The sequence below is a fragment of the Colius striatus genome, chromosome 27, assembly GCF_028858725.1.
Source record: "Colius striatus isolate bColStr4 chromosome 27, bColStr4.1.hap1, whole genome shotgun sequence".
NCBI lineage: Eukaryota > Metazoa > Chordata > Aves > Coliiformes > Coliidae > Colius > Colius striatus.
In genome coordinates this window covers 2,035,013-2,055,713 of record NC_084785.1, presented here as the reverse complement: position 1 = coordinate 2,055,713, position 20,701 = coordinate 2,035,013, and the positions used below count along the sequence as shown (strand labels likewise).

General features: G+C 63.6%; 1 protein-coding gene across 1 annotated transcript in view; it reads right to left on the bottom strand.

Annotated features, from left to right (window-relative positions):
- Positions 1 to 1,051: 1,051 nt before the first annotated feature.
- The window catches only part of ANK1 (ankyrin 1), a 33,298-nt gene continuing 13,648 nt past the window's right edge, over positions 1,052 to 20,701 (bottom strand). Inside the window, 33 exon segments of the mRNA XM_062015972.1 lie at positions 1,052 to 3,180; positions 5,122 to 5,289; positions 5,546 to 5,629; positions 6,778 to 7,036; positions 7,643 to 8,195; positions 9,584 to 9,730; positions 9,884 to 9,931; positions 9,934 to 10,014; positions 10,496 to 10,570; positions 10,776 to 10,860; positions 11,052 to 11,171; positions 11,270 to 11,395; positions 11,520 to 11,748; positions 12,068 to 12,164; positions 12,332 to 12,536; positions 12,638 to 12,849; positions 13,046 to 13,200; positions 14,226 to 14,450; positions 14,522 to 14,619; positions 14,990 to 15,137; positions 15,376 to 15,481; positions 16,390 to 16,413; positions 16,797 to 16,869; positions 16,990 to 17,082; positions 17,183 to 17,281; positions 17,591 to 17,689; positions 18,021 to 18,119; positions 18,290 to 18,487; positions 19,385 to 19,483; positions 19,575 to 19,673; positions 19,840 to 20,037; positions 20,224 to 20,322; positions 20,554 to 20,652. Coding sequence (XP_061871956.1) covers positions 3,154 to 3,180; positions 5,122 to 5,289; positions 5,546 to 5,629; positions 6,778 to 7,036; positions 7,643 to 8,195; positions 9,584 to 9,730; positions 9,884 to 9,931; positions 9,934 to 10,014; positions 10,496 to 10,570; positions 10,776 to 10,860; positions 11,052 to 11,171; positions 11,270 to 11,395; positions 11,520 to 11,748; positions 12,068 to 12,164; positions 12,332 to 12,536; positions 12,638 to 12,849; positions 13,046 to 13,200; positions 14,226 to 14,450; positions 14,522 to 14,619; positions 14,990 to 15,137; positions 15,376 to 15,481; positions 16,390 to 16,413; positions 16,797 to 16,869; positions 16,990 to 17,082; positions 17,183 to 17,281; positions 17,591 to 17,689; positions 18,021 to 18,119; positions 18,290 to 18,487; positions 19,385 to 19,483; positions 19,575 to 19,673; positions 19,840 to 20,037; positions 20,224 to 20,322; positions 20,554 to 20,652 — 4,527 coding nt within the window. The 3' untranslated portion in view covers positions 1,052 to 3,153.

Genomic DNA, 20,701 nt, shown 5'->3' with positions numbered 1-20,701 from the left:
GGGACGGGATGGGATGGGCTGGGCTGGGCTGGACAGCGCCGGGGGACGGGACGGGACAGGCGGGACGGGACGGGACGGGATGGGCTGGACAGCGCCGGGGGACCAGACGGGACAGGCGGGACGGGATGGGACGGGATGGGCTGGACAGCGCCGGGGGACGGGACGGGACGGGACAGGCGGGACGGGACGGGACGGGATGGGCTGGACAGCGCCGGGGAACCGGACGGAACGGGACAGGAGGGACGGGATGGGACGGGATGGGCTGGACAGCGCCGGGGGACCGGACGGGACAGGCGGGACGGGACGGGACGGGATGGGCTGGACGGGACGGGACGGGACGGGATGGGCTGGACAGCGCCGGGGGACCGGACGGGACAGGCGGGACGGGACGTGATGGGCTGGACGGGACGGGACGGGACGGAACGGGACGGGACGGGATGGACGGGACGGGACGGGACGGGACGGGACGGGACGGGACGGGACGGGATGGGCTGGACGGGACGGAACGGAACGGGACGGGACGGGACGGGATGGACGGGACGGGACGGGACGGGCGGGACCGGACGGGACGGGACGGGACGGGACGGGACGGGACGGGACCGGGACGGGATGGGATGGACGGGACCGGACCGGACCGGACCGGCACGCGGAGCTGGACGAGGCGGGAGCGGACAGGATCCGTGGGGACGCGGTGGGCTGCGGGGCCAGGGCATGACGCCGGGATGCGGGACCGGAGCGGAGCGGGGCGAGGCGGACACTGAACAGCGCGGTCGGGATGCGGCGGGGCCGAGACAGAGCGCCCCGAGCCGGGACTCCGGGGCTGGTGCTTTCGGCTTCCCTCGCCCCCCTCCCCGCTCTCACCTCCCCCTCCCACCCACCCCAGCAGCAGCTCGGGGCCGCTTCGGTCTTGCTGCGGTCAGAGCGAGCCTGAGAGATGCTGGTTCCTGCACCCTTTGGCCTCTGCCAAGCTGCTGCCACCCCCCAGCACTGCACAGGGGATCCCCCCCCGGCCTCGCCCCACACCCCTGGGAAAGCAGAGACGAGCCACAGCCTGTGTTGGTTTCTTTATTAATTCATAGTCTGATAGCTAGTGTACAGGGAAACGATCTATACATCAGGGACTAAGACAGGGAGATCCAAAAGGCTTGTTTCCATAACAATTAAAAAAAGGAAATAAAAGTAATCTTTAAAACTTCTAAAAAGCTTCTAAGTGTGCAGACTGCAGCATTCTCTAGGCTCAAGGTCGGGTGCAGCCTCCTCCTACCAGCCCTACGAGCGATCCGAGCGCGAAGCAGCGTCACTGCAGGTGCCTGGCACGGTTGCAGCACAGCACATTCCCTACGGCGCGCACAAGGCCAAAGCACGGGACCCACACACGAGGCTACGGTGATGCTACGGGCTGAGCTGGCGCGGTGGGAGCTCAGGGGACACAGCGAGGGCGGCTCGGGGAGGGGCTGTGCCTCTATGGCTCCGTTTTTGGGGGGGAGGGAGTGGGTGGGGAAAGGGAGTTGCTTTGCTCTCCGAGGCTAAGCTGGGTCGTTTTGCTTCACTGTAGAGGATCCTCCCTGACTGGAGGGGGGAGCCAGGGGCTGTCCTGCCGGGGCCCTGATGCTGGAGGTGGGCTCCTGGCTGCAGAGAGCGAGCTCAGGCCCCGCAAAACGAGCCCCACGGCCACCTCTGGCTGGAAGAGCAGGGGGAGTCCCCACTGTGCTACAAATGCCAGGCCCCCACAGTGGTTAGGTACAGGGCAGAGTCAGAGACAGGGGACCTACTGCCACTACACCCATCCTGCCCTCCTGGGGCCGGGGAGTTCGGCAGATTCAACCTACTGTGTCCCTCAGAGCTGCCCCGTGGCTGGCTCCCCGGCTCCAGGCATTGCAGCTGCTGAAGCACAAGCACAGGCTCAGAGGAGCAGCCCCCCATGGCTCTGGGGTTGGTCCTGGCAGGGTCGGCATCCCCGGGGGCACGGGGCTGTGCCCTCGCAGGGAGGCCCGGGGGACCCTGCAAAGCCCTTGCGTGGGGTGCGTGGTGCAGGGCTGCTGCTGCGTCCCGCCAGCCCCTGGCTCATCTCCTGAGCAGATATTGTGCTGAGTAGAGCAGGGCCCAGCCCCCTGTGCGGCACAGGCGGCCCCTGCTCTGCCTCACTGCCCGGCCCCGAGCTCCCCAGCGCAGGCCTGCAGCTTCCCCTCAGCTGGGGCCAACACCAAGCAGGGCTCACACCCCTGGGACTGCACCTCTGGGCCCCCTCTCTTCAGGCCAGGAAGGGACCGGGAGCAGCGCAGGGGCACAGGGCAGGGGCTGGCTGCTGCCCTTGCACTCCTGCAGCCCCCTAGCTCCAGCCACCAGAGCTGCTCACCTACTCCAAAGGTATTGCCCGTTCTGCAGCCTGAAGAGGTATTTGGGAGCAGAGCTGTTAGTGCTTTGTACATACTGCTAGAGTGTCCCTAGGGGTTTGCATAGTATTTATTGGTTCATATACACAAGGCTGATTGCTGTACAGTTTACACTTTCAACACAAGCAACGAGCTCAGTGCTCAGCCCAGAGCCCTGCCCTGGCAGGAGACGTGCTGGGGAGAGGAAAGGCAGCCCTGCACCAGCCCCTCTGCCCCCTCAAAACCCTCCTCTCACACACCCCCATCCCTGACAACTGCTGCCCTTCCCCAGAACCCAACACTCACGGAGAGGGATGAGAAGCGAGCGGAGCAGCAGCAGTGCGGGGTCAGGCTCCTCCTCCTCCTCCTCCTCCTCCTCCCGCGGTGAGCTGTGCCGTGCAGCCCCAGCTTCCCTCTTGCACGGCGATGCACTTACACACGTGAATGGTGTGAGGATGGAGGCTCCTTCCCTCTCCTTTTCCTGCCAGTCCTGCTCTTGCCTCCTCCAGGAGCTGCGAGGGTGTCCCGGGTGCGTGCTGCTGTCGCCTGGGCTCCGAGCAGCCGCGGGGCAGGGGCTGGGGGCGGCCCCTCCGTCAGTCGGTTGGAAGTTCTGTAGCTCATGCGTCTTGCAGTCAGTCAGTCATGCGGATAGGACGGTAAAGTATTTGTCTCATACAGAAATCATGCCATTAGCCTATAGAAACATGTACAGCCAGCCCTTGCTCCCCTCCGCTCTCTGCTCGCCTCTCTCCTCAGGTCTGTGTCAGAACGTGTGTGGAGTTCAGTGGTTTGGTGTCGAGGTGAGATCCTGCAGAGACACAGAGCTGGGGTTACAGGCAGGTAACGTGGCAGCCCTGCACCCTGTGCTTGTCCCACCTGCACTCATCCTGCCCAGCTACCAAGTCAGACTTTGGGGGGGGGTGTCTGAGAGGCAATGACAGAGCCCTGCAGGGATCAGCAGCAATGGTGTGATGGCACTGATGGTGCTGCCCCAGCTGCAGAGCAGCAACAGGCAGGAGCTGAGCTGCACCAAAGGCAATGTGGCCCTGGGAAGGAGCTGAGAGGGCTGCTGTAGGATCAGAGGAGGCCAGCCCTGAGATCCCAGCCACAAGGAGGGCGACTGACTGCACCTCAGTCTCACAGCAGCAGGGGAAGAGCCTGCACACTCCTGCTGCACACTCCTGCTGCACACCCCAAGCCACCTTCACACACTGCAGGACACAGCCAGAGCACAGCAGCAGGAGCAGTGTCCCAGAGACAGGCTGAGCCAGAGACCACCCAGGGAGCAGGGCAGGAGGCTGCTGTAGGGCCGGGGTCTGCACAAGCTTGAGCCTCTTGCTTGTCATGCACCCACTAACAGTGTGGAGGGGTGAGGGAGAGGGAGGACAGATAGACACAGCCATGCACGTACAGCAGAGGCCACAGGACCAACCCCCTGCTCCCAGGCTCAGGCAGAGCCCTGCACCTTCCCCCAGTGCAGCCAGTGTGCAGAGAACAATGATGCAGCTGGCTCCCAGTGTGCTGTGCCAAGCACCCTGCCTTCAGCCTGGCCTAATCCCACCTCACAGGGAAGGCAGAGGGAGAAGGGAATGCACAGAACCCAGGGGATGACTGGGGATCCATGGAAGAAGTGTCCTGGGCTAACAACTGATCCCCTGCCATCACTCCCCTACAGGGTGATGTTCCTGCATCTCTACTCCTGGCTGTGCAGCAGCCATGGCCTGCACCCCCTTTCCTGGCCATGGGAGCTTCAGCAGCCCTCACTGCTGCCCTCTCGTGCCACGATGCGTGGCTGGCAGTGGCACAGGAGTGCTGCCAGCAGAGGCACTGCTGGCACAGAGGCACAGCCATGGCCCCGTAGCGCTCACTGCCCTCCTCCTCTGGCTCCCAGCGTGGGAAGCGGAGGCAGGGCCACCAGGGCTGTGCAGGAAGGGAACAGCTCTCCCCAGACCCCGGGGCCAAACGCTGTCTGCTCCTTGGAGTGGTTTTGGACAAAGATTATCCCTCTGCTGTAAGCCAGCAGATCCAGAAGGATGTGTGGCCCTAGAGCTGGGGATCACTCCCCCAAACAGCCAGGATGCTGTGACTGCAGCTGCACTCTGGGCCCAGGAGTGGGTTTGCAGCAGGGACACGCTGCTGCCCACCCTCAGCACGTTGCTCCAGCACAGCAACCCCTCTCTGCAGGCTGAGATGAGCACAGCCCTGCCAGACCTTCCCCAGGAGGATGGGCACGACCAGCAGCTCGGTGCAGGCAGCAGCACGGGGAGCTGGCACAGAAGGAAGAGCAAAAGTGGGGTTACCTCAAAAGAGGCCATTTGAGGGGTCACTGCTTCCCCCTTTTCAGGCTGGCTCGTTTCACTATCTGAGCCCCCATCCTGCCCCCGGAGACCTCTGGTTTCGGGACACGCACTCGCAGCTCCTCCTGAGGAAGCCGCAGGGGCGGGAAGCAGGACATCACCCAGGTGAAGAGACACACACAGAGAAGAGGACAGGAGAGGGAAAGGCAGAGTCAGTGGGCAGAAGACACCGAGCAAGAAGACTGACGCAGAGGGCAAGAGCTGCCCCTGGAAGCTTTAGAGGGGTAGCAGGAGAGGAGGGCAGGGCAAAAGGAAGGAAGGAAGGAAGGAAGGAAGGAAGGAAGGAAGGAAGGAAGGAAGGAAGGAAGGAAGGAAGGAAGGAAGGACAGAAGGTGGTGGAGCCTGCAGAGGCAGCACTGGCCACGGGCAGGGGGCTGTGAGCCACATTGTACCTTGGCCCCCAGACCGTCCTGGTGCAGGATGGAGTATTTCATGAAGTGATCATCCTCAACCTCCAGCTCGTGGGGCTCCTGCAGGGAGCCCTCCAGAATCAGCTCCTCTCGCTCCTGCCTCTCATCCGTGTCACTGGGCTGCAGCTGACGAACCACCTTCCGGATCACCTGCGGGCACCAGCAAACCAGGCGTCACAGCTGGCCCCTGGGCACCCCAGCTGGCCCCTGGGCCACCATGCCTCCCCCCTGGCCCCGAACTGCCCGTGCAGTGCAGCCTGTGGCTCATGTGCAGGGTCTGGCAGGGAGCCCTGTACCGGCCCCTGGCTGCAGAGAGGAGCGGAGCAGCCCGGCAGAGGGGAGAGGAGAGAGAGCTGAGAGGCTGTGGCAATACCCCTTGCCTGCAGCGTTGCCCTTGCTCACTCACCTTCTTGGTGACGATATTGCCTTGATCGTCTGTGAACTGCTCCTCAGTCACCTGCTCCCCGGGGAGATGAAGGACTTCGTTCCCCTGCAAGCGACAGGAGGGACACGAGCGCATTTCAGGGGGGGAGGTCAGGGGAGCCCCTTTGCCAGCACAACAGCGCACGTCCCACCCTGCCCCGTCCCTGCTCTGTCTGTCAGCCCTGGCGCCGGCCGCTCGGCTCCTGCCTCGTTACCTTCACCAGCACCCGCCGGCGGACGACTCTGCTGGAAACAGCCTCCTCGTCATCCGCCAGCCCGGGGCTCTCGCCGAGCTCCTTGTCCAGCTCGCGGTGGGCGTGTTTGAGCAAGAAGCGCACGGAGCCCCTGACGATGTGCATGACGTTCTGGCAGCTGACCAGGAAGAAAGCCAGCAGCACCAGGGCCACCAGCAGCTGCGCCAGGAAAGCCCACATCTTCGGCCGAGGGCAGCGCGGACCCCTCGGGGCTGTGCCGCGGGGCTCAGAGCTCAGCCATGCTCGCTGTCTCCGTGGGCAAAGCTCTCCCCCCGCCGTGCCGTTCCCCGGGCGGGAGTGTGCAGCCTGGCTCGGGGGGATCGCGGTAACCCTATCTGCTCCGGCCGCGGTGGGCGGGGAGACGGCCGCGAAGGGAACGGGCAGCTGGAGCGTCCCCTGAGCTCACAGCTTCTGTCAGTCACCGGGATGGGGCCGCGGCTCAACCCCCCGTCCCCGGGCTGGCGGGGACCGGGACAGCCCCCTGCCCCTTCTCGCCATCAGCTCACAACGCCCTGGCTGCCCGGGGGGGGCGCAGCTCTGTGTCACGGCAAACGAAGCCTCAGGCTGGAGCCAGGGCTTGGGGGTGTCGTGGGTGATGCGAGACCCCCGTGCTGCAGAGCTGAGCGACCACCCCCAGCACGGCCGAGCCACCAGTGCCCTCGCTTTGTACCTGCTGGCTCCCTGCCCACCAGCCAGCCTTGCCCCCGGACCAGCTCTATTTGTGGCTCCAGCGGGCTGTCAGGCCAGCGGCCAGGGCAGATACTCGATAAGGAAGCAGGCAGGGAGGCTGGCTGGGTTATAAACGGAGAGCTCAGGTGTCCAGCACAGGAGTCTATTCTGGGCCGAGAGGCACCCCGAGGGGCAAGAAGCGTGGCAGGAGATTCGTGTCTGCGCTCAGGGAAGGGCTGAGCACGGCTCTGCACGTCCTGCGGGGCCAGGTGCCCCTTGCTCTCACCCTCACCTGCCCAAAGAAGCGGCCGTGTGCCTCCTCCTGCCAGCGGCCCGCGGGGTGCTGGGGCTGCCAGTCGCTGTCCTCTGCGGAGCTGACCCGCGTCAGCTCCCCGGCCGGCGCCAGGACCTGCTCTTGCTCCTGGCCCTGTGCCCCGGAGGCCGTGGCGTGCGTCGGGAGCAGCCTTCGGGTCACCCCCTCCTGCCAGGAGCCCTCTGTCAGGTCCTGTAGGCAGGAGATAAAGGAGCCTTCTGCATTCCAGTCCCTCAGCCTGGGCACCGGAGAGGGACAGGGAGAGAGAGACAGAGAGAGAGAGGCAGTCAGCTTTGCCGTGGAGTGCTGCACCCTGAGCAGCAGCCTAGGCACGCTGGCACAGCCTGCACCCCGCCGGGCTCCCGGCTGCCTGGCACAAGCAGCACGAGATGCAGATGCACGAAGGGCACGGGCCTCCTCCCTGCCACGCTCCCTGCCCCGCCCCCACAGCCCCACGGCCCCGCTGCCAGGCTCGAGGGCGACGCTGGAGAGCATCGCCGGGCTCTGCCAGGGAGCCCGTGGGGCCGCTGCCGCTGGGAACGCAGGAGGATGCAGCCCAGCCCCAGCTGGCTCTAGGAAGCACAACCTCCATGCAAAGGCTCGGCTCTCTGCCCGGGGACCCTCCCAGGTGCTCTGCAAGGAGCTCCCCAGAGCATCCCCAGCGAGGTGCGAGGCGCTCTGCCCAAGCCACTGCTCTGCCCAAGCCACTGCTCTGCCCGGGCTCCAGAGCTGGGCACCAGCAGAGAAGCAAAGCGAAGCTGGGAGATCACTGCAGCTGGGTGATAGCCAGCAAAGCACTTCCACCGCCCTCCCACGGCCACCCTGGCGCCTCGGGCCGTGGTACCTGTCTGTGCCCTTCTCCACGACGTGGCTAACGCTGGGGGATGCTGTGATCCTGGCTTGCACCTTCTGCTGAGCTGAAATAAAAGAGACTTCACTCTCCGGGTCCTGCTCCCCCGTGCCTGGCTGGCGATCACCGGCTGGCATCTTCCCCTCTGGCCTCTGCCCCTCCTCCTGCTCTAGAAGGTCAATCAGGCCATTCATGGCATCTGAGTCCACTGTGTCATCCTCAACCAGGTCCATTGAGCCCATGTGGTCAGGGCCATGAGCGTCTGCCAGGAGCTGCCCAGGGAAACGGCCTTCGCTTGTGGCATCAGAGTCCTCGGCCTTGCTGCACTCCAGAGAGGAGTCCTCAGCAGTCACCAGCGAGGGGGTGAGCCCCGAGGACCACACCTGCATGTCGGACATCTCCATCAGGGCGTCCTGCTCGGTGGCAGCCATGGGGATAGCATCCATGATGGCCACCTCGTTCCAGTACTGGTCGGCGCGCAGCGGGGATGGCAGCGTGTAATGCAGGGAGGCAGGGGACAGCAGCTCATCCTGCAGCGAAGCGTAACCTGAATGGGCAGACAGAGGCGACGTCTCCGGCAGCCGTCTCACGCACAAGCACCGTGGGGCAAGAAAGGGGAGTGGGGAGGATATAAAAGCCTCCAGGAGGCTGCCTGCCTGCCCCAAGGATGGCAACAGTCGGTGCCACGGAGCCCTGGAGCTGTGCTCACAGCCAGCTGCTGCTTTACCCTGCAAGTGCTGCCCTCTTGGAGCCCTGGGGCTGGTTTGGACAGGCATTGGGGTGGTCCTCACCCTGCCAGGAGGGCTGGCCTGGTTGTCCCCACGCTGCCTCACCCACACTGCAGCACCTCTGTGCTCCTCTGCTCCACACCAGCCCCCGGGTCCCTGCCCACAGACCCCATCCAGCATCGCCTGGCTGATGGTCAGCTTGGAGTTCAGGTGGCCCAGTCTGGCAGGCACCTCTGCAGCACAGGGGAGCAGGCTGGAGGTGGTACCATGAGCAGGGATGGATGGCTGTGGTACAGCCCTGTGGGACGTAGCCAGGGCTCTACAACCCTGTTGGTGTCTCTGGGGCTACAAGAGGCTGTTATGTCCTCATAACCCAGGGCCCAGGCACACCAACATATATGACAGCCAAGCCAGGCACTCCCACCCACACAGCCTTTTTCATCTCTGAGCCACTAGCCAGAGATCAGCAGAGAACCTCTTCTGCTCCCCAGGCAGCCAGGGATTGCTAGCCATGGCTGGGAGCCCCAGCACAGAACCTCTCCCCAGGGTGGGTGCCTGGCCAGGGGCAAGCAGAGCAGGGCCAGCAAGGGAAGGAGCGCAGGGCAGTGCAGGAGGAGGCAGCTGGGGTGTCTGCCTGCAAGCGTGGCAGCCGTGAGAGGGGCAATCCCTGGTGACATGCAGTTGCTGGAGCAGGACATGGCTCCTGGAGGGCTCAGCTGAGGTGGAGACAGTGGAGACAGGCAGTGGAGGAAGATGAGAGAAGGAGAGGCCAGGATGAGCTCAGAGGAGAGAGGTGACAAGAAGTGACCCACAAGAGTGCCTGCACCTGACGGCATGTGGGTGGCATGTTTGAGAGAGCAGAACAAGGGGAGACACAGAGAGGGAGAGAGTGATGAGCCAGTGCTGCAGGGCAGTGCCACAGTGCAGGGCTGCAGCAGCACACAGCCCTGTCCCTCCCCTGTGGCACATGCTGTGTCCAACACCCAGGCCTGGCCCAGAGCTGGCTCCATCAGCTCCCTGGCCACCACTCAGCTCACACAGCATTTTGGGATGAGCAACCCCACCTGGAGAGCTCCTGAGGCCGTATGGCAGGGCCAAGCTTCCTGCAGCACAAGCCCCGGTGAAGAGGCTCAGGCAAGACACCAGCCCTGCTCTGTCACCCCCACACAGGACCCTCCTGCAGTCCCTGCCAGAAGCCAGGGCTCACCATTCATCTGGGAGGGCGAGAGGGAGTAATCCCTGTCCGAGTAGCGCCAGCTGCCCTTCAGCTGCCGGCTCTGCCTCCCGCTGCCCTCCAGCGCGCTGACGATCTCGCCGCGGTCGATGTTCCTCAGCGCCGTGTACAGACTCTCCACTGCAGAGGGGAAGCAAACTGGTGACTGGGGGCACACAACCATGGCCCAGGAACCCCCCCCAGGAGGGCAGGAGCCAGCGGTGTGATGCAGGCAGTGACCCCCTGGGCGGGCACTCGCTGCTCTGCGGGAACACGACAACCCCATATACTCACTCTTGACGTCCTTGCCCTCGCGGCTGACCCAGAGGTTGAGTAAGGCATGCTCTGCTCCAGCAGGGAGTTGGGGTTCTCCACACGTATCCTGTTGATGTCATCCACCCCAAACTGCAGCTCACGTGCCAGCTCTGCGGGACACAGCCACATCTCAGCATCGCCCCCTCCAGAACCTGCTGCCAGCTCGTGACCTTGGGAGGGGATCGGGCAGACCCAGCACAGCAGCCTGCACAGAAGCAGGAGCTGGGACAGGGCAGGGCTGGACACCCTCTGCCCAGGCTGGCTGTGAGCAGCACAGCAGTGTCTCATGCTAACAAGAAGCCCAAGTGTGTGGCTGCAATGCCAAGCCTCTGAGAACAACAGCAAGGCATCCAGCTCAGAGCAACCCCCCTGGCCCGGTGTCTGTGTATGTGTGAGTGCCCACACAGCTGCAAGAAGGTTCATCTCGGGGCCATGGTCCATGCACACAGTTTAGGAGCTAGTGCAGACCATCCATGTACTAACTGCATTGGGACCCAGCTCCCTGGATGGTGTAAAGCATGTTCACTACAGCCTGCAGCACGTTTCCAGCTGAGTGTTGTGCACCCTCAGAGCCATGGGGTATGGACTCACCAGCCCAGCTGAGGCCCAGCTGCTCTGCTATGTCCACCATCTTCTGCTCTGCCTTGTCTGTGCTGCTCAGAGAGCCTGGAGGAGAAGAAAGGAGTCACAGCTTCAGCTGTGCAGGGCCCTACACGGGGGGTGGGGAGGAGAAAGGGGTCTTGCAGGATCAAGTCAAGGCAAGCTGCCACCAGTATGAGTATGACAGGGTCAGCTCAGCCTTTCCACCGGGCTTGGGCACCCCAAGTGCAGGTGGTGAGCAGGCTGGGACAGTGCCAGCAGGCTTGCCTACCAAAACTGGTCTCTCCCAGGATGCTGTATCGCTCCCTCAGAGACAGCGGCGTCAGCGTCCTCCTGCGCTCCTCGCTGCCGCTCTCCTGGGACAGTGGGGACAAAGCACAGGGTCACCAGCTTGGAAAGAGAGCAGCAGCTCAGCCCTGGCCCCACCGCTCCTCCCTCAGCCCCGCAGCAGCCACGCAGAGCAGCCGAGGGAGGAAAAGCTGAGAGCTGGGGCAGGGATGAGCCCCCCGCTGCCCCCTCCCAGAGTGGCAGCCCCCCGGGCACTCACCTTGGTGCAGGGTGGGATGCTGATGTTCAGGTGGCACAGCACGTGCTGCAGGTCCTCGTATTTCATGGCCTTGCGCAGGAAGGAGAGGGAGCCGCTGGCTTCCCGGCTGCTGTCCCGCACCTGGGCACCGAGAGCACGGTTGGGTGGCCTGGCAGAGGGCGAGCAGAGGGCGAGCAGAGGGCCCTCAGCTGCAGCCCAGCCCTGCAGCCTGCCCTTACCTTGATGGGGATGGCGAGACGATTCTCCCGGAAGGATTGGAAGAGGAAGCTGCGGGGCTGAGTCGCCTTCTTGACAGGCACCAGGTTCCCTGAGAGCTCGACGTGCAAAGGCATCCCTTCCACCACCTGCCAGGGAGCAAACAGGCTCAGACCCTGCACAGAGCTGCTTCTCCTCCCCCAGCAAACCTCAGATCAACTCCCTGGGCTCAGGGCCAGGGCCAGACCACCTCCGCTGGCCCTGGAGACAAACCTCAATGTCCCTGCTGCGGGCCACTTCAGTGAAGTTCTCGTGCTGCTCTAGAGTCTTGTCGACCTTGTCGTCAGTCATGCAGTAGCAGCGCAGGCGGCCTTCCCGGCCGTCGTTCATCTTGGCAAACACCACGAACTTGGCCATGTAGGGCACGGCTGTCAGCTCCTTGTACAGCATGGTGGCGAAGTGCACGGCCTCGGCTGTGCGTGGGCAGTCAGCCAGCCAGAACCTGTGAGAGGGTTGGGTTGGGGTGTTGCGAGGGCTGGCTCCACCAGGGCACCAGGAGAGCTGCCCATCTCTCACCCTCAGACAGCAAACTGCACCCCAAAGGGTCCACGGGAGCAGACCCAGCCGTGATGGGAATCCATCCCCCTCCCTCTGCACGCCCAGCTGGCAGGAGGGTTTCTGAGGCAGCGTGGGGGTCTCAAAGCTGGAGGCAACTGCTCTGCACGTGGGAATGGGACAGGACCACAATGGGCATGGGGGTGGGGGGCTCCTCCTGACACAGGCTGCACCCTGAGAGGGCCTGAGGAGCAGCACACACTCACCTGGCAGACACATTGGTGGTAAAGTTAGCACACTCCTTTTCATAGACCAGCTTCGTGGTGCCTGTTATATCTTCCCACTGGGCTTGAGCTGTCCCTCCTGCAGCACAAAGCAAAGCTGAGCAAGCTCCTTTCCCAACCACATCCCCCAAGGAACATTCGCCCTCTCCACCACTTGTGACTCGTCCTGAACTCCCAGGGGAGCTGCATCCCAGTGATGTGGCACAAAGCATGCCGAGCCTGCACCGCGGGGCTTGGCGTCCTCACCGATGACGCTGCAGAGCAGGCGCAGGCTGGTGGTGTCCCCCTCGCCGCTGTCCCGGGGGTTGTCCTTCCAGGACGGTGGCAGCGGGATGCGGAGCCCGATGGGCCGGTGAAACTTCCTCCGGCGCGGCTCCACCGTGACGATGGGGCTGAAGGTCGCCTGGTTCCCCAGCAGCTTCGTCACCAGCTCGTCGGGCACGGGCTGCGCCTGCGGGCAGCGACAAGGGTGGGCGTCAGGGCTGGCTGGCTTCCCCCTGGGATGGGATTTGGGCAGTGGGGAGGGGGCAAGAAAGGCTCTGTGGGGCTCACCTGCAGGGCCAGCCTCACTCTCTTGGTGACGGCGGTGTCGGGGAAGGTGGCCTGGACCATGGGCACCAGGGTGCTTTTCAAGCAGCCGCCCTCGGGGCCGATCAAGTCGCAGTCCTGGCAAATCCGGGACATCACCACGAAGTAGAGGGGGAAGTCGGTGGTGATGATGCGGCACACTCTCTTCTTCTCCAGCTCCTCCAGGCTCTCCAGCTCTGCTGAGGCAGCAGGGCCGTATCAACCCCCACTCGCTGAGCCCACGGCCGCCAGCCACCCCCTTCTCTGAGCCGCACCGGCCACGCCACACTCAGCCCCGCCGCACTTGGGCTGGGAAAAGCCCTTTGAGCTCATCAGACCCCCACCTCATGCTGCCAAACCCACCCGCAGCCAGGCTGGGCTCTGCCTGCTCACCCTCGTCCATGCCATTGAGCAGCTGGTCCATGTAACTCTCCTCGTAGCGGTTGCGATGCTCCTTCCAGACCGAGCCGTTCTCGCTGCGCAGAACCACCAGCTCCCGGTCCCCGCGCCCAGACGAGGCAAAGTGGGGGATCTCCACGATGACGGGGCTGCAGGGGGCAGGGGATGGGTGATTGCACACGGGTGCTGCCATATCAGGCAGCAGACACCCCAGACTGCTCACAGCCCCCTGGGACAGGCGGCTCTGTGCCCAGCAGCACTGCTTCTGCTCCAGCACACCCACTGCTGTGTTGTGCTGGAAGGACCCACTCCAGAAACACTGAATCACTGAAACATTTGGGCTGGAAAAGCCTTTGAAGCTGCTGGAGTCCCAGCCCTGTTCTCACCCTGCCCAGCCCAGCACTGACCCACAGCCCTCAGCACCTCAGCTCCACATCTTTGGGATCCCTCCAAGGCTGGGCACTCCCCCAGCTCCCTGGGCAGCCTGGCACAGGGCTGACACCCCTCTCAGGGAAACAGCTCTGCCTCAGCTCCAACCTCAACCTCCCCTGGGGCAACCTGAGCCAGTTCCCTCTTGTGCTGTCACTTAGGAGCAGAGACTGATCTCTCCCTGGCCACAGGCTCCTCTCAGGGAGCTGCAGAGAGTGCTCCTGTCTCCCTCCAGCCTCCTCTTCTCCATGCTAAACATCCCCATTCCCTCAGCCCCTCCCCATCACCCTTATCCTCCAGCCCCTTCCCTCAACACACTGTGCCTTGCCAGAGCTGGGACCTCTCCTGCCCCAGCCCCCCAGCGATATGTAGAGCTCTTGCTCCAGCCAACAGACCCCCTTCCCTCAATGTCCCCCATCCCATCCCATCCCATCCCATCCCATCCCATCCCATCCCATCCCCATCCCCATCCCCATCCCATCCCATCCCCATCCCCATCCCTTCCCATCCCATCCCCATCCCATCCCATCCCATCCCATCCCATCCCATCCCCATCCCCATCCCCATCCCCATCCCTTCCCATCCCATCCCCATCCCCATCCCTTCCCATCCCATCCCCATCCCATCCCATCCCATCCCCATCCCCATCCCCATCCCCATCCCATCCCTTCCCACCCCATCCCATCCCATCCCATCCCATCCCATCCCATCCCATCCCATCCCATCCCTTCCCAGCCGGGCTCACCTGAGGAACTGTGCCCCAGCAGGCCCCAGGGCGATGATCCTGCTGGCCAGCCCTTCCTCCTCGGCCAGCGGCGGGGGCGCGGGCAGCTTCTGCGGCTTCACCAGGCGGCAGGTGATGCGGGTGGGAGCGGCGCAGGCACGTGCTGGGACCACCACACGCAGCCCGTGGTGCCGGCTGCCCCGCATCGACCCGCCACGGGCATCCACCATGAAGCTCACCAGGAACCTGCGGTGGGCACAGCGGGGTGAGGGGGCTGCCAGCTCTGTGTGTGTGTGTGTGTGTGTCTGTGCACTCACCCTGTGTGCACGGGGCTGGCCACGGGGCTGATGTTATCCGAGGTCTCGGTGGCCGGGCTGCTGGGGATCAGGGAGTCCTCATCGAACTCCTTGGAGGGCTGTGTAAGGCAGGGAAGAGCCCCCATGGGCACAGGGTCCTGGTTTTTTTCCTGCCTGCACCTCCACAGCCTCACAACTCTCCCAGTACAACCCCATCCCTCCCAATCCAACCTCATCCCTCCCAATCCAACCTTGTCCCTCCCAATCCAACCTCGTCCCTCCCAATCCAACCTTGTCCCTCCCAATCCAACCTCATCCCTCCCAGTCCAACCCCATTCCTCCCAGTCCAACCCTGTCCCTCCCACTCCAACCCCATCCCTCCCAGTCCAACCCCACCACCCACCCCACATCTCGGCTCTGTGGTGATGGGGGGCTGCCCCCAGCAGGGGCTGTCTGGGGAGCCCATGGCAGGCTTTGTCTCATGCTCACCTCCTGTGGGGACACGGAGGGTGCATGCAGCAGGCTGACTTGCTCAGCTTCTGTCTCCCCAGGTCCCGCCTGCTCAGTGTCCTCTGCTCTGGTCACCACAGTCTCAGGGGGGATGCAGGGGACCTGCAGGACAGCTGGAGACTCCACCCTGGCAGGAGAAGGCAGTGACAACCACTTCATGGCAAGCCTGGGCCCCTCAGCCCCTGGCCATCCCCAGCGAGTGCCAGGGCTACTGGACACTAGTATTGCCTGCTGTGCTAGCCCATGGGGGCTCAGGGGTCCATCCCTTGTCCAAAGCTGTTCCTGCCCCACTGGCACCTCTGCCCAGCACCAGGCTGCTCCCATGCCCCATACCCACTCCCTTCCCACCATCCAGTGCCTCTTACGTTTGCTCCAGTGTCGTTGTGGTCACGAACCACGAGGTCACCTCCCTCTTGCCCTCCTGGTCCCTGGGTTCAGGTGTCCTGGCCTTTGGTGCCATCAGCTCGTCCTCTGAAAGCGAGAGCTGGCTCAGCATGCAGAGAGGCAGAAGGACAAGGCAGCACAGACACACAGCCCTTACTCCTGTCCCTCCTGAGCCCATCTCTGCTCCTGCTGCTGGTCACACACACTCGTCCCCTGGGTCTCAGCTAGACACGGGGCAGCTTTGCCCCCTGCCAGATGGAGTCTGCTGGCAGGGGCACGGCCCGTGCTGCAGGTCAGCGGGACAGGAGCTGGTGTGGCTGTCAGGATGCTCAGCTACTGGCCAATCCCCTTCCCACAGCACCAAGCACAGAGCAGAGCCTGTGAAAGACCCTGTGCCCTTGGATGCTGGGGACAGGAGTGCAGACAGCAGTGGGGACACAGGAAGGATGCTCTAACGGTGTGAGTGTACCCACACACCCTCCTCAGGGGCACAAGCCCAGCCAGCACTGCCTGTGTGCTCAGTTAACGCCTGCTAAGGGGTTCACCGGGGTTGGGCTCTTGCCAGTGCCCCATGGGAGAGAGTCCAGCACCTCCCAAAGCAGGGAGAGAGCTCCAGTGATGGGAAAGAGAACTGTAGAAGCACAGAGACGCTCCAGCACTCAGGCTCCTCTCTGCCCCAGCCAGCATGGCACGGGCTGGTTGTCACAGTGGGGTTTGTCACAGAACCAGGCTCCTCTGCCTACCAGGAGCCAGAGCCTGGGGCTGAGCAGCAGCCAGGGCTCCCCCTGAGTGGGGCAACAGCCCCCATTCATGCAGTCACACCACAGCAAGCAGCACGGACACAGATGGGCAGGGCAGGATGGCAGGGCCTGTGGTGCACAGCACCAGCCCAGCAGCAAGGCTCAGCAGCAGGATGGACGTGGGGCGTGCGGATGGTTAGTGGCCATGGGGTGGAATGGGCCGTTGAGCTGGGGCAGGGGGGACACGGTTCATACCCATTACTGTGACATGAGCAGTGCCTGCAAAGTAAGAAGAGGCAAAGGTGAGGTCTTGGTGGGAGGGAGCAGGAGAGGAGCAGCTGCAGCCAGGCTGGGAGCCGTTAACCGCTCCGTGGGACAGGGCAGAGTGAGGGGCTGTGTGTGCCCGAGGGCTGCCCCTGGGGCTTGGGGCCGTGGAGAGGTCCAGGTACATCCCTCTTGCACAGCCTAGGAAGCACCCAAGCCAGGAGGCGCCACCCCAGGAGCCTGGTGGGCTTCCCTCATCCTCTCCACACTGGTGGGGCCACGTGGTTCCCCAGCCCCAGCTGGCAGCAACGCCAGCGCCCAGCCCTGAGCCTGCTGCCCACCAAGCTGTCCCAGCTGGCAGAGCTCTGGGCTGGTGTGACCCAGCCCCAGCCCCTCACCTTCATCTTCTGACACATCCAGAATCTCATCCACGGTCTCTGGGAAGCTCATGCGGTGCTTGTCACCCACTGCCTGCGGGAGCAGAGCCGAGTCAGAGGGGCACAGTGAGGGCTGCCCCCTCTGCAGCCCCCTCCTCACACCCAGCTCTGTTGCCCCCTCCTCCTGCACAGGCTCCTGCCCCCAGGCCCTCACCGGGATGTCGGTTTCCTCGGTGACGATCTTGAGCACGTCGGTGACAGAGATGTAGCCGAGCCTCCTGGCGATGGCCAGGGCAGTGGTGCCATTCTGGGCAGGGGAGGAGGAAGGGGCAGGTCAAGCAGCAGTCACAGGGAAGCCCAGGAGGGTACCCAGGGGGCAGGGAGGTGTGTGTGAGCGCCATACTCACTGTGCTGATCTCGTTGGGAGAGGCACCGTGCTTGAGCAGCAGCGTGACGATGTCTGTGTGGCCCTGCTGAGCTGCCTGGTGCAGGGGGGTGTAGCCCAGCTGCAGGGGAGCACAGAGGGTCCTGCTGTCAGTTCTGGGAGTCTGCTGCCCCAGAAACACCCCCAGGCTTCACACTGTGCTTCGTGCCTGGAGCAGGAGGGTAGTTCCCTCCTTTCTGGGGTAAGCAAAGGGCTCTGCAAACCCCAGCACGTGGAGCCAGACTACAGCAGCTCCCAGCCATGGAGACAGGAGGGCTTGGGGCAATGTGGCGGGGAAGGTGAAAGCAGGGAGGGAGGCTAAGCCTCCACCATCAGCCTGCATGCTGTTGCCCAGGGCAGAGGGGTCCTTGGAGCACGGACATGTCAGTACCTTAGTCTTGGCATTGACATCAGCCTGGTGCTGCAGCAAAAACTTCACCAGCTTGATGTTCCCGTAGTGGCTGGCCACATGCAGAGGGGTGTAGCCCATCTGAAAGACAAGATCAGGTCTCAAGCTGCCCTCAGCGGTGTCTCCTGCCCTTCTGGCTTGGGTATGCTCATCCCATGGGCAAGCTCTCCTGCAGAAAGGATGTGGCACACGTGCTGCCTGAGAGCCCAGAACCAGGGCAGAGGGCACAGGGGTGAGCCTCGGGAGCAGGTAAGAATCATCCCTCCAGGGAGGTGGGGATGAGAAAGAGTCCCCAGGGCACAGAGAGCAAGAGAGACTCTTGCACAAAGAGGAAAAGCTCCTTGTGGAGCAGGGCTGGGGCTGGTTCCCACACAGGTTTCTCTCCACAGCCGTGGCCAATGCGCTGCTTTACCCTGGTTGTTGCATCCACCGTGACCCCATGTTTCACCAGAACGTCAGCAACCAGCACATGCCCCTCTTGGGCTACGAGGTGGAGAGGAGTCAGGCCACTCTGCAAACAGAGGAGGAGCTCTCAGCACAGTGGCAATGCCACCACTGCAGCTCTACCAGGAGAAGTCAGGTCTCCAGCCTGGCAAACTGCCCAACCCAGTGTCCCGCTGCCCGAATGCAGGGGGCGCCTGGGCTGGCACAGCTTGTCAGCTACTCCCTGGGACAACTGACCTTGTTGCCTAGGTTGCCGTTGGCTTGCTTGGAGAAGAGCAGTGCCACCATGTCAGCGTGGCCCTCCTGGGCAGCCAGGTGTAGGGGGGTGACTCCCTGCACCGACTCGGCGTTGGCCGAAGCCCCGTACTGCAGCAGGCTGCTGGCCACCTCCAGCTGGTTCTGCTTGGCAGCAATGTGCAGGGGGGTGTACCCGTTCTGTGGGGAGACAGGGGCTCATGGCAGTGCCCAGCCCCAGCCCAGCAGGGACACAAGGTGCCACCTTGGCTCTCCAGGCCAGAGCTGCCCTTCCCCATCCACTCCAGAGACAGCAACTAGCCCAAATCCCACTCTGGCAGCCAAGTCAGCACAGGGGAGCTTCAAAGACCAACTGCTTCAGGTTTGTTATCAACTGTCCTGGAGTTTCCCACATGTGGATTTCTACAGCAATACCCAGCCCCCTGGAGTTGTTTGGCTGAGGTGTGTGGAGCACAACTCAGAACACACGGGACTAAGCAGAGCCTTGAGCTGTGCCTTTGGTGCCACGCTGCAGGAGCAAAGCACAGACCAACTGGAAACTGGCACCCACTGTTCCCAGTGCCTGCCCAGCAAGTCTGCACAGGGGCAGTGCCAGATGGGGAGGGCTGGCACCAGCAGCCTGACGTGAGGATGCAGCTTGTGCCAGCAGTGTGGAAAGCCAGGCTGCTGGGCTGCTTTCTGGGGAGATGTTCCCCACCTGAGGCAGGGGGATTCTCAGCAGCTCGTGGGTTTTCTGCCTCGCTGCTTCGCAGCTGCATGCAAACACCGGTGTGTGGTTTCCCAAACTGCCAGAGTGCAGCGCTGCTCTGCAGGGTTTGCCATGGAAACACATCCCCAGGCACCAGCCACGACCAGCAGGGACTACCCCTGACACAGTCTGGCTGCTGGAACACGACACAGCCCAGCTCAGCCCACCCGTGTGCTGCTGCTGCAAGGGGCCGGCGTGGAGAGTGGCTGGTGGTGATCAGTCCCTTGTACACTCCCTGGGGGGGTGAGGGTTGAGGGGCAATGCTGGCCTTAAGCTGGCAAGCACTGGGCACAGGACACACGCCCAGGGATAGCCCGGTCCAGCCTTACCCAGGCTGAGCTGTGCGGGGAGCTGCCCTTGGGAAGCAGCAGCTTGACGATCTCCAGGTTGTTGTGGTGCACAGCCACGTGCAGCGGGGTCAGGCCGTTCTGGGGAGGGGGAGAGGGCACAGACAGGTGAGCCAGAGCCTCTCTCCCCCTACCACAGCACTCCTCTCCCTGCCAAGGGAGCACCACTCACCTTCCCCGCTGCATTGGGATGAGCGTCACGTGCCAGCAGCAGCTCCGCCACATCCACCTTCCCGTACTTGGCTGCAACGTGGAGAGGGGTGAATCCTTTCTGAGGAGAAAGGCAGCCCATCACAGGGTGCACAGGGACGAGGAGCAGAGCACTGGCACGTGCTGCAGCACGGGAGGAGGCTGTCCCTCCTGTGACAGGGACACTGTGCCAACCAGCACGCCCAGCCTCGGCTCGGCCGGCGCCCGCAGGGATGGCAGCAGCCCACCTTGGTCATGCAGGTCTGTGAGGCCCCTTTGTCCAGCAGTGCCAGGGCCGTGTCCACGTGTCCCTCTTTGGCAGTGATGTGCAGAGGCGTGTGCCCAGCTGTGGTGGCCAGGTTGGGGTTGGCGTTGTTCTCCAGCAGCAGCCTGACCATGCCGGTGTGGCCGATGCGCGCGGCACAGTGCAGAGGGGTCTGGTCATCCTGCAAGGGAGCCACAGAAGCTGTTTGGGCAGATCTGGACCAGGCTCTTGCTTTGCCATGCCAAAGGGGCTCCTGGACCCTTTCCTGCTGTTGCACAGCCCCTGGCAGGCTGGGCTCTGGGCTGATGAGAGCGGGACCAAGCGAGGTTCCCAGAGCTGGACCGTCACGCAGGCTCTCTGTACCCACCTTGGCCTTGGCGTTGGCTTTGGCTTTGTTCTGCAGCAGGTACTTTGCCACATCTGTGTGCCCAGCTCTGGCTGCCATGTGTAGGGGCGTCTCCACCTTCTGCATCAAGGACAGGACAAAGTGGTGAGGATGTAGGAAGGGATATACCCTCCTGCAGCCCTTCCTCTGGTCTGAGCACAGGACAGCAGTACCAACAGCCTTTTCTAGTCCCTGCCAGTTCCTCCTGCCAGCACCAGGGACTGCTCAGGACAGCAGGACTCGGGCAATCCCCACCTCCCACTGGACCCCACCACACTGAGCTCCTACAGTCCCAGGCAGGGGGAGACTCACCACGTTGGACACGTTGGGAGAGGCTCCGCGCTGCAGCAGGGTCTTGACGATGGGCAGGTGCCCCATGAAGGCAGCCACATGCAGGGGGGTCAGGCCAGACTGTGGAGAGAAGAGGAGGGGTTGATGGCCTAGCCAACATCTCTTCCAG